This window comes from Heptranchias perlo, chromosome 1, assembly GCF_035084215.1.
Source record: "Heptranchias perlo isolate sHepPer1 chromosome 1, sHepPer1.hap1, whole genome shotgun sequence".
Lineage (NCBI taxonomy): Eukaryota > Metazoa > Chordata > Chondrichthyes > Hexanchiformes > Hexanchidae > Heptranchias > Heptranchias perlo.
Window position 1 is genome coordinate 5,349,920 of NC_090325.1, and position 18,407 is coordinate 5,368,326.

Here is an 18,407-nt window from a genome sequence, read left to right on the forward strand (position 1 = left end):
ATCGGACAATGCCTTCTTGGGAGAGTCACTCAATCAAAATGAGGCCAATTCTCACCTCCTCATCAGAATAAAGGGAATTAGGGGTTACGGGGAGCGGGCAGGAATTTAGATTTGAGGTTAGGATCAGATCAGCCATGATCTCATTGAATGGCGGAGCAGGCTGGAGGGGCCGATTGGCCGACTCCTGCTCCTATTTCTTATGCTCTTATGATAAGTGTGTCAAAAAGAAAAAAAAGTTTAATACACTCCATTTTCAGTGCTGCGTTTTTTCAATTGTTTTTTTTCCAAAGATGAAAGGGGAATAATTTGTAGGGTTCAGGGGGGGGGGGAGTGGGACTAATCTTACAAAGAGCCGGCACGGGCATAATGGGCCGAGTGGCCGCCTCCTGCGCTGTCGGGTTGTATGACCACATACAATTGTGTGTAAGTTTGTCCTCTCTGAGCAGCAGTCCCCGCCCTGTCCATGTAAAGTGTTTGCACAGTGAGAGGCAGGCACCAAGTCCTCAATGATCAGTTAACAAGTTGGTTTGAGTGGGGTTTCTTTTTTGTTGTTTTGCTTGTGTTTTTTTTTTTGGAAAGTTTTATTTTGGAGATTGCAAATGCAATTCCACAGCCCCCCGACCCCCCTCTACGCCCCGACACCCGTTCACCCCACGCCGTTCTACATCGAGGATATTCTGGGTCGGGACGGCGCGGGGTCCCATCACCACGCCGCCCTCTACGCCTCTTTCCCGGCCGCTCTGCCGCCCCTCTTCCCGCTGCCCGCCGGCTTCAGGAGCGGGCTTTACGCCGAGTGCAGCCCCGGGTACCCCGCTCTGTCTCAGCACCTGCACAGGACTCCGCCCGTCCCTCCCTACAGCGCGACTGCCGCCGGACATCAGCATCCCATTTACAGACCTCTCCCCCTGGGTAAGAGACTGCGAGGGGAGGCACAAGGGGGGGAGTGAGAGAGGGAGGCACAAGGGGAGTGAGAGAGGGAACAACGAGATAGAGTGAGAGAGGGAGGCACAAGGGGGGAGTGAGAGAGGGAGGCACAAGGGGGGAGTGAGAGAGGGAACAACGAGATAGAGTGAGAGAGGGAGGCACAAGGGGAGTGAGAGAGGGAGGCACAAGGGGAGTGAGAGAGGGAGGCACAAGGGGAGTGAGAGAGGGAAACACAAGGGGAGTGAGAGAGGGAGGCACAAGGGGAGTGAGAGAGGGAGGCACAAGGGGAGTGAGAGAGGGAGGCACAAGGGGGGAGTGAGAGAGGGAGGCACAAGGGGGAGTGAGAGAGGGAGGCACAAGGGGGGAGTGAGAGAGGGAGGCACAAGGGGGGAGTGAGAGAGGGAGGCACAAGGGGGGAGTGAGAGAGGGAGGCACAAGGGGGGAGTGAGAGAGGGAGGCACAAGGGGAGTGAGAGAGGGAACAATGAGATAGAGTGAGAGAGGGAGGCACAAGGGGAGTGAGAGAGGGAGGCACAAGGGGAGTGAGAGAGGGAGGCACAAGGGGAGTGAGAGAGGGAGGCACAAGGGGAGTGAGAGAGGGAGGCACAAGGGGGGGTGAGAGAGGGAGGCACAAGGGGAGTGAGAGAGGGAACAACGAGATAGAGGGAGGCACAAGGGGAGTGAGAGAGGGAGGCACAAGGGGAGTGAGAGAGGGAGGCACAAGGGGAGTGAGAGAGGGAGGCACAAGGGGAGTGAGAGAGGGAGGCACAAGGGGAGTGAGAGAGGGAGGCACAAGGGGAGTGAGAGAGGGAGGCACAAGGGGGGGTGAGAGAGGGAGGCACAAGGGGGGAGTGAGAGAGGGAACAACGAGATAGAGTGAGAGAGGGAGGCACAAGGGGAGTGAGAGAGGGAGGCACAAGGGGGAGTGAGAGAGGGAACAACGAGATAGAGTGAGAGAGGGAGGCACAAGGGGAGTGAGAGAGGGAGGCACAAGGGGGAGTGAGAGAGGGAACAACGAGATAGAGTGAGAGAGGGAGGCACAAGGGGAGTGAGAGAGGGAGGCACAAGGGGAGTGAGAGAGGGAGGCACAAGGGGAGTGAGAGAGGGAGGCACAAGGGGAGTGAGAGAGGGAGGCACAAGGGGAGTGAGAGAGGGAACAACGAGATAGAGTGAGAGAGGGAGGCACAAGGGGAGTGAGAGAGGGAACAACGAGATAGAGTGAGAAATAAGGAGAGAAAGAGAAATGAGAGAGAGAAATAAGAGGAGAGAGAAATAAAAGAGATGGAGACAGAGAAATAAAAATGAAAGAGAAAAAGTGAGAATGAGAGAGAAATAAGAGAGAGAAAAATAAGACAGAATGAATGAGAGGGAATGAAAGAGAGAAAGAAAGAGAGAAATGAGAGAAAGAAAGAGAAATAGGAGAGAATGAGAGAAATAAGAGAGAATGAAAGAGAAAAAGAAAGAATGAGAGAGAAATGAGAGAAAGAGAAATAAGAGAGAATGAGAGAGAAATAAGAGAGAATGAGAGAGAAATAAGAGAATGAGAGAGAAATAAGAGAGAATGAGAGAGAAATAAGAGAGAATGAGAGAGAAATAAGAGAGAATGAGAGAGAAATAAGAGAGAATGAGAGAGAAATAAGAGAGAATGAGAGAGAAATAAGAGAGAATGAGAGAGAAATAAGAGAGAATGAGAGAGAAATAAGAGAGAATGAGAGAGAAATAAGAGAGAATGAGAGAGAAATAAGAGAGAATGAGAGAGAAATAAGAGAGAATGAGAGAGAAATAAGAGAGAAAGAAAGAGAAATAAGAGAATGAAAGAGAGAAATAGAGAATGAAAGAGAGAAATAGAGAATGAAAGAGAGAAATAGAGAATGAAAGAGAGAAATAGAGAATGAAAGAGAGAAATAGAGAATGAAAGAGAGAAATAGAGAATGAAAGAGAAATAAGAGAGAATGAAAGGGAATGAGAGACAGGTAAATAAGGAGAATGAGGCACAGAGAAATAAGAGAACGAGAGATCAAGATATCAGGAGAATGAAAGACAGAGAAACAAGCGAGAACGAGAGAATAAGAAAAAAATAAAGACAGAAACAACAAACGAGAGAGAAACAATAACGAAAAATAAAACTGTGTATTTGTGAATTCATAAATAATCCCTGAGTATTGAACCCGAGAGGGGAATCGAGAAAACGAGTCAGAAAGTGATAGATTTGCGGGCACCTAACTTTCTAAACATTTAGTGCTAAAAGTTTAGTGAGAATAAAAAAACGAACGCTTGTAAATGACACTTGGGTGTGAGAATGTGTGCGTGTAAAAGGATCACACACTTTTGTACTGAGTGAAAAAAATCCAATTGCACACGAAAGAAAAAAAAGTGAGAAATGACCAGAGATTATTCGCTGTGCGGATTTTACAAACTCTTTGCCCGAGAGCACTGGGTCTGAATACTTTTAAACTTTTAGAATTTCATTTCCGCCTCCTGTTCTTTTCTTTATTTAAAAAAAAATGAAATGAGATTAAATGAAACACTTAGGAAGTAATGGGTGCAATTTTCTCCAAATAAAAAGGGAGCTGATTTTGGTGAGTACAAGCCCAGAGTTGGCAGATCCCTGGAGGTTGGTCGCATGTCGAGAATCGAAATCAATGTCCCTCTAACTGTACGATCTGCAACATGTCAAACAATTTAGCAAGTTTCGATTTCCTTGCACCGCCCGTTTCCTCGATTTCCAGCCTGGCTCACTAGTCCGAACTGGGGGGGGGTATCAAACCCCACTCGGCGGGAGAAAGCTTTGTCAAAGTTTTCCCCATCCCTCTCCCACCCTGTCTGTGTGACTGTGAACCCTTTGCAGCTAGAATCACAGAACCTGACAGCGGAGAAGGAGGCCATTCGGCCCATCGTGCCTGTGCCGGCTCTTTGGCAGAGCTGCCCAATTAGTCCCACTCCCCCCTGCTCTTTCCCCATCGCCCTGTAAATTTTTTCCCTTCAAGTGTTTATCTAATTCCCTTTTGAGAGTTATTATTGAATCTGCTTCCACCGCCCTTTCAGGCAGCGCATTCCAGATCATCACAACTCGCTGCGTTAAAATAAAATGTCACTGATTGGTGATGTTTATCTGTTATTTTCATCTGTCAAGTCACCAATTCCATGGGGGAGGGGGAAGGAAGTCGTTGAATATTTTTAACTAAACAAATATTTCATTATTATTATTCAAATCTATCAGCAAAAATAAACTGACATATTCCCACCAGTTGTTCTTTTTTAAAAAGTTAATTATACCACGAATGAAGAATAAATGGTGCTATTAATTTAAATAAATTATATATTCATTATGGGAAAGTTTTGACGGCACTGATGGTTTTGAAATTAATTTGTTTATGTTTCCTTATTTTAAAAAGATTTTAGAAGCCAGCCCTGTTCATTCAATTAATCTGCTCAGTTTAGTTTGAGCACTGAGCAGTGAATTTTCTGTGTTATTTACGTTGTTTAGTTCAAATGATTGTTTTCTTTAGTGCTACAAACGACTTTGAGGTCAGGAATGGACTGTGCTCAGGGGCGTTTCAGCATTAGGATCCGAGCCTGAATTTTCACGGTTACTGCATTGTTTCAAAACTCTGCTGCCTGTATCCTATCCCGCACTAAGTCCCGTTCACCAATCACCCCTGCTTGCTGACCTATATAGAAACATAGAAAATAGCAGCAGGAGTAGGCCATTCGGCCCTTCGAGCCTGCTCCGCCATTCAATATGATCATGGCTGATCCTCAATCTCATTACCATATTCCTGCTCTCTCCCCATACCCCTTGATGCCTTTTGTGTCTAGAAATCTATCCAGCTCCTTCTTAAATATATTCAGTGACTTGGCCTCCACTGCCTTCTGTGGTAGAGAATTCCACAGGTTCACCACCCTCTGAGTGAAGACACTCATCTCAGTCCCAAATGTCCTCCTGAGACTGTGACCCCTCGTTCTGAACCCCCCAGCCAGGGGAAACATCCTCCCTGCATCCAGTCTGTCTAGCCCTGTCAGAATTTTATACGTTTCAATGAGATCCCCTCTCATTCTTCTAAACTCGAGTGAATACATTGGCTCCCGGTCCGGGAACGCCTCGATTTTAAAATTCTCATCCTTGTTTTCAAATCCCTCCATGGGCCTCGCCCCTCCCTATCTCTGTAACCTCCTCCAGCCCTACAACCCCCCCCGAGATCTCTGCGCTCCTCCAATTCTGGCCACTTGCGCATCCCTAATTTCCATCGCTCCCCCATTGGCGGCCGTGCCTTCAGCTGCCTGGGCCCTAAGCTCTGGAATTCCCTCCCTAAACCTCTCCGCCTCTCTCTCCTCCTTTAAGACTCTGCTTAAAACCTACCTTTTTGACCAAGCTTTTGGTCACCTGTCCTAATATCTCCTTATGTGGCTCGGTGTCAAATTTTGTTTGATAATCACTCCCGTGAAGCGCCTTGGGATGTTTTACTACGTTAAAGGCGCTATATAAATGCAGGTTGTTGTTTGAGGATGAAGGATGATACTGGTTCTCGGAGATCCCCATGTCTCCCATGCCCCATCCAACGTTGAATCTGAGGCTAGTGATGGGTTGAAATGCGAGCTTTGACACATTTTTACGCTGCGCCGTGAAGCAGGGTCAGGATCAGGGTTGGTTTCTGGCTCTCCCTACGGGCCAGCTGCAGAGGACAGTGGTTGCCAGTGGGCCTGTTGCAGTGTGCCACCCTGCTGATTTCAAGGGCATCAGGGTGCCATGGTGTGAAGTTTATGTTACTGGACTAGTAACCCAAAGGCCTGGACGAATAATCCAGAGAACGTGAGTTCAAATCCCACCATTTGAAAATTTGAATTAAATAAATCTGGAAATAAAAAGCTGGTATCAGTAAAAGAGACCATGAAGCTGAGAGATTGTCGTAAAAACCCAATTGGTTCACTGCTGTCCTTTTAGCGAAAGAAATCTCCTGTCCTTACCCGGCCTGGACCTATATGTCAACGTGGTTGACTCTTGATTGTCCGAGCAAGCCATTCAGTTGGGCTATATCCAGACACTATATAGAGGCACTGCCACAGTGAGCCGAAATGAACTATCACTCTCCACTCAGTCGCGGGTTTCTTACGTCCTTTGCTGGTTTGAAGAAAAAAATATTCTGCCAGATTTCAGTAGTTGCAATATGCCCGAGCCCTGCACTCGAAAACCCACAGGATCCACCTATTTCCAGCCAAGGGGGCTGTAGTGACAGTCTGGTTCCTCTTTTGTGCTGAGCAGGGTGTGATCTGATGGTGCATGTGTCTCAATATTAACTGCCGAGACTCAGCACCCGCGCCTCCCCCTCTCCTTCCCTCCCCAGCTTTACTTAGAAAAGTCACTTTTTTTTTCTCCAGTTCTGGTAAATCAGATGGGTTTGGGGTGGGGTGGGGGATGGGTTTGGGGGGGGCGGGGGGTGGGGTGGGGGATGGGTTTGGGGGGGCGGGGGGTGGGGGATGGGTTTGGGGGGGGCGGGGGGTGGGGTGGGGGATGGGTTTGGGGGGGTGGGGTGGGGGATGGGTTTGGGGGGGGCGGGGGTGGGGTGGGGGATGGGTTTGGGGGGGCGGGGGTGGGGTGGGGGATGGGTTTGGGGGGGCGGGGGGTGGGGTGGGGGAAGAGAAGTAAAGTTGAGCTTTTGCAAAAATTGATTTATTCTCTTGGACTATTTTTAAAAGTGCAGCTTTGAATGTCCTTCTTCCGGTTAGTAATCTTTTCATTTATACATATATAAATATATATATATATATATATATCAGCAATCTTCAATGTTTAGCAACAGGAAGTGTTTGAAAGTAGGTAACTGGCTGCAGAGGGTTGATAGGGGGACATTTCCTCCTGGTTGGGTAGAATATGAGCAATAATAGCAATACTGTGTCGTTTGAGGGTCTTGTGGTGAAGGAGGAAAAGAGGAACTAACTGCAGCAGTGAGCAGAGGGAGAGGCAAGTCACACAGCCACTCTGAGGTAGCAGGTCGTTGGGCAATCGTACAGTTAAAGGGTGCTGGACGAGAAAGAGAAAGAGCAAAAAAATAAAAATAACAGCGAACCGTTAACGCCGAGACGGCACAATACGATAGGAACAGCGCTGGGGATGCGGGCAGCGGGTCTGAAGGTACAAAAGGGTCCAGAGGGGCAATTTTTTCACTCAAAGGGTGGTGAGTGTCTGGAACGAGCTGCCAGAGGCAGTAGTAGAGGCAGGTACAATTTTGTCTTTTAAAAAGCATTTGGACAGTTACATGGGTAAGATGGGTATAGAGGGATATGGGCCAAGTGCAGGCAATTGGGACTAGCTTAGTGGCATAAACTGGGCGACATGGACATGTTGGGCCGAAGGGCCTGTTTCCATGTTGTAAACTTCTGTGACTCTATGACTCTATGAAGGAGAAAAGGCAGGTTGACGCTTTGGGTGTGGGCCTTAAGAAACATTGAGAACGTAAGAAATAGGAGCAGGAGTAGGCCATTAGGCCCCTCGAGCCTGCTGCGCCATTCAATCAGATCACGGCTGATCTGCACCTCAACTCCATTTAACCCGCCTTTGCTCCAGACCTCACCCAACAAAAATTACATCCAATTTACAGCACAGAAACAGGCCATTCGGCCCAACAGGTCTCTGCCGGTGTTTATGCTCCACACGAGCCTCCTCCCACCTTACTTCATCTCAACTTTTCATGGACAACAAATCTGTTTTTGTTGATATTGTTTGAGGGAGGAATGTTGGCCCAGGACACTGAGAGGGGAGACGGGGCCTTGGTTTGACGTCTCGTCTCAAGAAAGATCTACCGATCTCAGTCTTGAAAGCTCCAATTGACCCCCAGCACCCACAGCCTTTTTGGGGGAGAAAGTTGCAGATTTCTCCTCCCCTTTGAATGAAGAAGTGCTGCCTGATTTCACTCCTAAAAGCTTGAATTTTAAGATCGTGCCCCCTTGTTCTGGACTTCCCCACCAGAGGAAAAAGTTTCTCCGTATCTACCTCATCGAATCCTTTAAAACATTTTAAGCACCTCAATCAGATCACTCCTCAATCTTTTATACTCAAACCTTTAATAGAAACCGAGGCCTTGACCTGCCTTTTCTCTTCCAAATGCTGACGGACCCATTATGTACCCAGAGAACGTAAATTCAAATACAACCATGGCAGTTTGAGGACTTGAATTTGGAATATATATTTAAAAAAATGTGGAAATAAAATAAAAAGTTGGTATCAGTAAAAGTGACCATGAAGCTGTTGGATTGTTGTAAAAACCCAACTGGTTCACTAATGTCCTTTAGGGAGGGGAACCTGCCGTCCTTACACTGTCCATCGGCAACTAGGGATGGATAATATATGTCGACTTGTCCAGTGACACCCACATCCTGAGAACGAATATTAAAAAATTCCAGAATTTTCTGTGTTGCCTTAATGGAAATTGTCTTACAAAAACATCTTTAGAACTAAAAGAAGCAAAGAAGGAGGCCATTCTGCCCATCATATCTGTGCCAGCTCTTTGCTGGAGCAATCTAAAACTAATCCAACTGCCCCGCTCTCTTCCCATAGCCCTGTATCAATCCAAAACTAATCCCACTGCCCCACTCTCTTCTCATAGCCTTGTATCAATCCTAAACTAATCCCACTCCCACTCCCTCCCGATAGCCCTGTATCAATCCTAAACTAAACCCACTGCCCCACTCTCTCCCCATAGCCCTGTATCAATCCCAAACTAATCCCACTGCCCCACTCTCTCCCCATAGCCCTGTATCAATCCCAAACTAATCCCACTGCCCCACTCTCTCCCCATTGTCCTGTATCTTTCTCTGCTTCAAATATTTACCCAATATTCCCTCTATAGATGCAATGGTCTCTGCCTCAACCACTCCCTGTGCTAGAAACATTCCATGCTCCAACAGCACTCTGTAAAGAAATTTCTCCTTGCTCTCTTATTGACAATTTTAAATTGATAACCCCCCCTTGTCACTGATTCCGTCTTGACATATTCGCCCTATCAAAACTCTTGATAATTATAGAAACATCCATTAAATGTCCTCTTAGTCTTCTCTTCTCCAGTGGAAATAGTCCCAGTATCGCAAGTCTCACCCTCGTAACTATAGTTTTGCATCTCTGGCATCTTCCTGGTGAACCTACGCTGTACGTTCTCAATGGCTTTAATGTCCTGTCCGTAATGGGGCGTCCAAAACTGCACCCAGAACTCCAACTGTGGCCTAACTAAAGAAAAGGAAGAATATATATAAAGTCTTTTTACACTATGAAGACTTCACAGTCACTGTTACATCTACAGCACAGATTCAGGCCACTCGGCCCAACTCATCTGTCAGTATTTATACTCCACACGAGCCTCCTCCCACTATAATTCCCTCATTTCCACCCTGCTCCCCACCCGCCCCCCCGTATTCCTCTATTCCCTCCTCCCTCATGTATCGATCAAACCTCCCCTTAAATGCATCAATGTTATCTGCTTCAACCACTCTGCGTAACAGCGAGTTCCACATTCTCACCACTCTCGGTGTAAAGAAATTCCTCCTGAATTCTTGATTTGATCTGTTAGTGACTATCTTATATTAATGCCCCCTTGTTCTGGATTCACCCACGGTTTCTCCGCATCCACTCCGTTGGACCCCGTCATAATTTTAAAGAGCTCAATCAGGTCTCCTCTTAGCAGAGAAAAGAGCCCTCTCAATTCTGGCAAGGTCCTTGTAAATCTTTTTCTGCACTTTCTCCAGTGTTTCAATACCCTTTTTGTATCATGGCGACCAGAATTGAGCACAGTGCTTCAAGTGTGGTCTAACCAAATTTCAAAATAAATTTAACATTGCCTCCTTGCACTTCCTCAGTACTGCACTGAAGTGTCGGCCTGGATTATGTGCTCAAGTCTCTTGAGTGGGACTCGAACCCTCAACCATTCCGACTCAGAGCCAAGAGTGCCGAGCCATGGCTGACACTTGATTACATTCATTGAGTCAGTGGAGGTGATCAGCAATAATACAACCTTAGAATCACAGGAAGGTTACAGCACGGAAGGAGGCCATTCGGCCCATTGAGTCCGCGCCGGCTCGATGCAAGAGCAATCCGGCTAGTCCCACTCCCCCGCCCTTTCCCCGTAGCCCTGCAAATTTTTTCCTTTCAAGTAATTATCCAGTTCCCTTTTGAAGGCCATGATTGAATCTGCCTCCACCACCCCCTCGGGCAGTGCATTCCAGATCCTAACCACTCGCTGTGTAAAAAAGTTTTTCCTCATGTCACCTTTGGTTCTTTTGCCAATCACCTTAAATCTATGCCCTCTGGTTCTTGACGTTTCCGTCAATGGGGACAGTTTCTCTCTATCTACTCTGTCCACATCCTTCATGATTTTGAATACCTCGATCAAATCGTCTCTGTTCCAAGGAGAACAATCCCAGCTTCTCCAGTCTATCCACGTAACTAAAGTCCTTCATCTCTGGAATCATTCGAGTAAATCTCTTCTGCACTCTCTCTAAGGCCTTCACATCCTTCCTAAAGTGTGGTGCCCAGAACTGGACACAATACTCCAGTTGTGGTCGAACCAGTGTTTTAGAAAGGTTCATCATGACTTCTTTGCTTTTGTACTCTATGCCTCTATTTATAAAGCCCAGGAACCCGTATGTTTTTTTAACCACTTTCTCAACCTGCCCTGCCATCTTCAACGATTTATGTACATATACCCTCAGATCTCTCTGTTCCTGTAACACTTTTAGAGTTGTGCCCTCTAGTTTATATTGCCTCTCCTCATTCTTTACACCAAAATGTATCACTTTGCATTTTACTGCATTAAATTTCATCTGCCATGTGTACGCCCATTCCACCAGCCTGTCTACACCCTTTTTTAATTCATCTATGGGATGTGGGTATCGCTGGCGAGGCCGGAATTTATTGCCCATCCCTAATTGCCCTTGAGAAGGTGGTGGTGAGCCGCCTTCTTGAACCGCTGCAGTCCGTGTGGTGAAGGTTCTCCCAAAGTGCTGTTAGGAAGGGAGTTCCAGGATTTTGACCCAGCGACGATGAAGGAACGGCCGATATATTTCCAAGTCGGGATGGTGTGTGACTTGGAGGGGAACGTGCAGGTGGTGTTGTTCCCATATGTCAAATACCCTTGTCCTTCCAGGTAGTAGAAGTCGCGGGTTTGGGAGGTGCTGTCGAAGAAGCCTTGGCGAGTTGCTGCAGTGCATCCTGTGGATGGTACACACTGCAGCCACAGTGCGCCGGTGGTGAAGGGAGTGAATGTTTAGGGTGGTGGATGGGGTGCCAATCAAGCGGGCTGCTTTGTCCTGGATGGTGTCGAGCTTCTTGAGTGCTGTTGGAGCTGCACTCATCCAGGCAAGTGGAGAGTATTCCATCACACTCCTGACTTGTGCCTTTAAGATGGTGGAAAGGCTTTGGGGAGTTAGGAGATGAGTCACTCGCCGCAGAATACCCAGCCTCTGATCTGCTCTTGTAGCCACAGTATTTATATGGCTGGTCCAGTTAAGTTTCTGGTCAATGGTGACCCCCAGGATGTTGATGGTGGGGGATTCGGCAATGGTAATGTCGTTGAATGTCAAGGGGAGGTGGTTAGACTTTCTCTTGTTGGAGATGGTCATTGCCTGGCACTTGTCTGGCGCGAATGTTACTTGCCACTTATGAGCCCAAGCCTGGATGTTGTCCAGGTCTTGCTGCAAGCGGGCACAGACTGCTTCATCATCTGAGGGGTTGCTAATGGAACTGAACACTGTGCAGTCATCAGCGAACATCCCTATTTCTGACCTTATGATGGAGGGAAGGTCATTGATGAAGCAGCTGAAGATGGTTGGGCCAAGGACACTGCCCTGAGGATGCGCAAGAGGCAAGAATTGGAGGAGCGCAGAGATTTCAGAGGGTTATAGGGCTGGGGGAGGTTACAGAGATAGAGAACGTCGAGGCCGTGGAGGGATTTAAAACAAGGATGAGAATTTTAAAATCGAGGCTTTCCCAGACCGGGAGCCAATATAGGTCAGCGAGCACAGGGGTGATGGGAGAACGGGACTTGGTGCGAGTTAGGATACGGGCAGCAGAGTTTTGGATGAACATTACATAAGAACATAAGAAATAGGAGCAGGAGTAGGCCATCCGGCCCCTCGAGCCTGCTCCGCCATTCAACAAGATCATGGCTGATCTTCTACCTCAGTGCCTTATTGGGTAAGGTAGCATAGTGGTTATGTTACTGGACTAATATTCCGGAGTAATGAGTTTAAATCCTGCCACAGCAGCTGGGGAATTTAAATTCAATTAATTAAATAAAAATCTGGAATAAAAAAAAACCAGTATCAGTCATGATGGCCATGAAACTACCAGATTGTCGTAAAAACCCATCTTGTTCACTGATGTCCTTTAGGGAAGGAAACCTGCCGTCCTTACCCAGTCTGGCCAATATCTGACTCCGGACCCACAGCAATGTGGTTGATTCTTAGTCACCCTCTGAAATGGCCGAGCGAGCCACTCAGTTGTTCAAGAAGGCGGCTCACCACCACCTTCTCAATGGATGGGCAATAAATACTGGGCCTGTCAGTGATGCCCACATCCCATGAACGAATTATTAAAAAATACCATTTTCCAGCACTGTCCCCATATCCCTTGATGCTTCTATGATCTAGAAATCTATCAATCTCTGTTTTGAATGTACTCAATGACTGAGCCTCTGGGGTAGAGGATTTCAAAGATTCACCACCCTCTGAGTGAAGAAATTTCTTCTCATCTCAGTCCTAAATGGTCTACCCCTTGTTCTGAAACTATGACCCCTGGTTCTAGACTCCCCAGCCAGGGGAAACATCCTCCTTGCATCTACCCTGTCGAGCCCTGTAAGAATGTTGTATGTTTCAATGAGATCACCTCTCATTCTTCTAAACTCTAGAGAATACAGGCCTAGTCTACTCAATCTCTCCTCATACGACAATCCCACCATCCCAGGAATCAGTCTGGTAAACCTTCGTTGCACTCCCTCTATGGCAAGTATATCCTTTCTTTAGGTAAGGAGTCCAAAATTGTACACAATACTCCAGGTGCGGTCTCACCAAGGCCCTATATAATTGCAGTAAGACATCTTTACTCCTGTACTCTTGTAATAAAGGCCAACATACCATTTGCCTTCCTAATTGCTTGCTACACCTGCATGTTAGCTTTCGGTGACTCATGTACAAGGACACCCAGGTCCCTTTGAACATCAACATTTCCCAATCTCTCACCATTTAAATAATACTCTGCATTTCTGTTTTTCCTACCAAAGTGGATAACTTCACATTTTTCCATATTATATTCCATCTGCCATGTTCTTGCCCACTCACTTAGCCTGTCTATATCCCCTTGAAGCCTCTTTGCATCCTCCTCACAACTCACATTCCCACCTAGTTTTGTGTCATCAGCAAACTTGGAAATATTACATTTGGTCCCCTCATCCAAATCATTGATATATATTGTGAATAGCTGGGGCCCAAGCACCGATCCCTGCGGTACCCCACTAGTCACAGTCTGACAACCTGAAAAAGACCCGTTTATTCCTACTCTCTGTTTTCTGTCTGTTAACCAATTCTCAATCCATGCCAGTATATTACCCCCAATTCCATGTGCTCTAACTTTGTTCACCAACCTCCTGTGTGGGACCTTATCGAAAGCCTTCTGAAAATCCAAATACACCACATCCACTGGTTCCCCCTTATCTATTCTACTAGTTACATCAAAGAACTCCAATAGGTTTGTCAAACATGATTTCCCTTTCATAAATCCATGTTGACTCTGCCAAATCCTATTATTATTTTCTAAGTGTCCTGTTATCACATCCTTTATAATGGATTCTAGCATTTTCCCTACTACTGTTGTCAGGCTAACAGGTCTGTAGTTCCCTGTTTTCTCTCTCCCTCCTTTCTTAAATAGTGGGGTTACATTTGCTACCCTCCAATCTGCAGGAACCATTCCAGAATCTATCGAACTTTGGAAGATGACAACCAATGCATCCACTATCTCTATAGCCACCTCTTTCAAAACCCTGGGATGTAGATCATCAGGTCCTTGGGATTTATCGACTTTCAGTCCCATTAATTTCTCTGTACTATTTTTTTTACTGATACTAATTTCTTTCAGTTCCTCATTCTCGGCAGACCCTCGGTTCTCTAGTATTTCTGGGAGGTTTTTTGTGTCCTCTTCCGTGAAGACAGACACAAAGTATTTGTTTAATTTCTCTGCCATTTCCTTATTCCCCATTATATATTCTCCTGCTCTGTCTGTAAGGGACCCATATTTGCCTTCACCTGTCTTTTCCGTTTTACATACCTATAGAAGCTTTTACAGTCCGTTTTTATGTTTCTCGCTAGTTTACTCTCATATTCTATTTTCCCATTTCTTTATCAATTTCTTGGTCCTCCTTTGCTGAATTCTAAAATGCTCCAATCCTCGGGCTTACTGCCTTTTCTGGCAACTTTATATGTCTCTTTCTTTGATTTAATACTATCTTTAATTTCTCTTGTTTGCCACGGTTGGACCACTTTTCCTGTTGGGTTTTTGCACCTTAAAGGAATATATATTTGCTGCAAATTATGTATCAATTCTTTAAATGCTAGCCATTGCCTGTCTATCACACCTTTTAATATAGTTCCCCAATCAACCACAGCCAACTTGCACCTCATACCTTCGTAGTTTCCTTTGTTTAGATTTAAGACCCTAGTTTTGGATTGAACCACATCACTTTCAAACTTAATGAAGAATTTTATCATATTATGGTCACTCTTCCCTAACAGCTCCTTAACAACAAGGTTATTAATTCACTCTTTCTCATTGCACAATACTAGATCTGAAATAGCCTGTTTCCTAGTTGGTTCCTCAACATACTGATCTAGAAAACCATCTCGTATAATTCCAGGAATTCGTCCTCCACAGTATGAGTGCTAATTTGGTTTACCAAAGCTTGTTGAAGGAGGGTGGAAGATGGGAGGCCGGCCAGTAGAGCATTGCAATAGTCAAGTCTAGAGGTAACAACGGCATGGATGAGGGTTTCAGCAGCAGATGAGCTGAGGCAGGGGCGGAGGCATGTTCAGCCTCAGATAGCGACCAGGGAGAGGGATGGAGTCAGTGTCTAGGGAACCGAGTTTGTGGCGGGGACAAAGGACAATGGTTTTGGTCTTCCCAATATTTATTTGGAGGAAGTTTTTGCTCATCCAGTAAAGGATGTCGGACAAACTGTATGACAAATCAGAGACAGTGGAGGGGTCGAGGGAGATGGTTGCAAGGTAGAGCTGGGTATTTTCAGCGTACATGTGGAATCTGACGGTGTGTTTTCGGATGATGTCGCCAAGGGGCAGCCTGTAGATGAGAAATAGGAGGGGGCCAAGGATAGATCCTCGGGGAACTCCAGAGGTAACGGTGCGGGAGTGGGAAGAGAAGCCATTGCAGGAGATTCCCTGGCTACGACTGGATAGATAAGAATGGAACCAGGAGAGCACAGTCCCACCCAGCTGGACGATGGAGGAGAGACATTTTTTTTTATTCATTCATGGGATGTGGGCGTCGCTGGCGAGGCCAGCATTTATTGACCATCCCTAATTGCCCTTGAGAAGGTGGTGGTGAGCCGTCTTCTTGAACCGCTGCAGTCCGTGTGGTGAAGGTTCTCCCACAGTGCTGTTAGGAAGGGAGTTCCAGGATTTTGACCCAGCGACGATGAAGGAACGGCGATATATTTCCAGGTCGGGATGGTGTGTGACTTGGAGGGGAACGTGCAGGTGGTGTTGTTCCCATGTACCTGCTGTTCTTGTCCTTCTAGGTGGTAGAGGTCGCGGGTTTGGGAGGTGCTGTCGAAGAAGCCTTGGCGAGTTGCTGCAGTGGATCCTGTGGATGGTACACACTGCAGCCACTGTGCGCCGGTGGTGAAGGGAGTGAATGTTTAGGGTGCCAATCAAGCGGGCTGCTTTGTCCTGGATGGTGTCGAACTTCTTGAGTGTTGTTGGAGCTGCACTCATCCAGGCAAGTGGAGAGTATTCCATCACACTCCTGACTTGTGCCTTGTAGATGGTGGAAAGGCTTTGGGGAGTCAGGAGGTGAGTCACTCGCCGCAGAATACCCAGCCTCTGACCTGCTCCTGTCGGCACAGTATTTACATGGCTGGTCCAGTTAAGTTCCTGGTCAATGGTGTCAATTGGAGGAGGATGGTGGGGTTAACCGTGTCAAAGACTGCAGACAGATCAAGAAGGATGAGGAGGGAGAGTTTACCACGGTCACAGCCACAGAGGATAGCATTTGTGACTTTGACAAGGGCCGTTTCAGTGCTGTGGCAGGGAGGTGGAAAGTGAACTCGATGAGCCTTGGTCTTTTTATAGGAGTCACCTGTAGACCAGACCAGGGACATTAGTGAAGCACTTGGGTTTTTCTGACTGATCCCTGGTCAAATATTCTGGGGCCAGGCAACAAATTGCCAATTTACTAAATTCAATTTCACAACTTGCCAGGGTGGGATTTGAACTCATGACCTCTGGGTTGCTGGTCCAATACCGGACCACCACACGACAGTACCTTGTTTGAGGAACATGACTTTGAAAATCTTTGAAAGGCAGCGGATTCCCAGTACAGTCCCCACTGCTTATAGTGGGCGCTTTTGTGCAAACGTGATATGCCCGCTCCACCCGATGGCTGGTATAACGTAATCACCTCTAACGCTGCTGCCATTTTGGATATCCCTCCACCCTCCCCCCACCCACCCCCTCCCCGACTTCGTGCACTTCCAGATTGGAACCACCTCAGAAAGATAATCCCGACCTCACTGGACCTTTAACTCAAAGGAGTCGCTGTGTCTTCTGAAAACAGACAGGGGATTGGAAAGTGCAATCATCGAGGGTTTAAACAACTTGAAAAGGAAGGTCACTGCAACCCGGATACTGAGATTGCCCCATCACTGAGCAGCAGTTTCCTCTTTAAGATCTCACTTCCATGATACACGAGCCTCCCACCTCTGCACTGCAAACAAGTTTGTCTCTCTCTCTCTATATATATTTTACAGTAATGTTCAGTTTCTCACTGGTTCCTCCTCACACCACTTCCACATGCTCTTCATGGAATCATAGATTCATAGAATGATACAGCACGGAAGGAGGCCATTCGGCCCATCGTGCCTGTGCCGGCTCTTTGAAAGAGCTATCCAATTTGTCCCACTCCCCCTGCTCTTTCCCCGTAGCCCTGAAAGTGTTTCCCCTTCAAGTATTTATCCAATTCCCTTTTGAAAGTTACTATTGAATCACAATTCGCTTCTCATGTTTCCTCTTGACGCCTCTGGTTCTTTTGCCAATTACCGTAAATCTGTGTCCTCTGGTCATCGACCCTTCTGCCACTGGAAACAGTTTCTTCTTATTTACTCTGTCGAAACCCTTCATGATTTTGAACACCTCGATCAAATCTCCCCTTAACCTTCCCTGATCTAACAACAACTTGCATTTATGTTGCGTCTTTAACATAGTAAAACGTCCCAAGGCGCTTCACAGGACCGTTCTCAAACTAAATTTGACACCGAGCCACATGAGGAGATATTAGGACAGATGACCAAAAGCTTGGTCAAAGAGGTAGGTTTAAAGATGGAGAGAGAGGCAGAGAGGTTTAAGGAGGGAATTCCAGAGCTTAGGGCCTCAGCAGCTGAAGGCACGGCCGCCAATGGTTTAGCGATGAAAATCGGGGATGCGCAAGAGGCAAGAATTGGAGGAGCGCAGAGATCTCGGAGGGTTGTAGGGCTGGAGGAGGTTACAGAGGTAGGGAGGGGTGAGACCATGGAGGGATTTGAACACAAGGGTAAGAATTTAAAAATCGAGGTGTCCCCGGACTGGGAGCCAATGTAGGGGGAGTGAGCACAGGGGGTGATGGGAGAACGGGACTTGGTGCGAGTTAGGATCCGGGCAGCAGAGTTTTAGATGAGCTCAAGTTCATGGAATCATAGAATCATAGAAAGTTACGTCACAGAAGGAGCTCATTCGGCCCATCGTGTCCGTGCCAGTTGAAAAAGAGTTATCCTGTTTAATCCCACTTTCCAGCACTTGGTCCGTAGCCCTGTAGGTTACGGCACTTCAGGTGCACATCCAAGTATGTTTTGGAGGGTGGAAGATGGGAGGCCGGCCAGGAGAGCATTGGAATTGTCGAATCTGAAGGTAACAAAGGCATGGATGAGGGTTTCAGCAGCAGGTGACCTGAGGCAGGGGCGGAGTCGGGCGATGTTACGGAGGTGGAAGTAGGCGGTCTTGGTGATGGAGCGGATATGTGGCCGGAAGCTCATCTCAGGGTCAAATAGGAGGCAAAGGTTGCGAACGGTCTGGTTCAGCCTCAGACAGTGGCCGGGGAGAGGGATGGAGTCGATGGCGAGGGAACGGAGTTTGCGGCAGGGACCGAAGACAATGGCTCGGAGGAACAATCCCAGATTCTCCAGTCTCTCCACAACGAATCTAATAACTAGAGAGGTAGATAGGGCTTTAAACTAAATAAGGGGG

The 18,407-nt window shown here is 47.0% G+C and overlaps 1 protein-coding gene across 2 annotated transcripts in view; it reads left to right on the plus strand.

The window, feature by feature from the left end:
* Window positions 1-493: 493 nt before the first annotated feature.
* LOC137312893 (hematopoietically-expressed homeobox protein hhex-like) overlaps window positions 494-18,407 on the plus strand; it is a 70,991-nt gene continuing 53,077 nt past the window's right edge. For both annotated transcript variants that reach the window (XM_067979300.1, XM_067979338.1), the window contains exon 1: window positions 494-909. In XM_067979300.1, coding sequence (XP_067835401.1) covers window positions 600-909 — 310 coding nt within the window. In that variant the 5' untranslated portion in view covers window positions 494-599. The remainder of the gene's footprint in view (window positions 910-18,407) is intronic.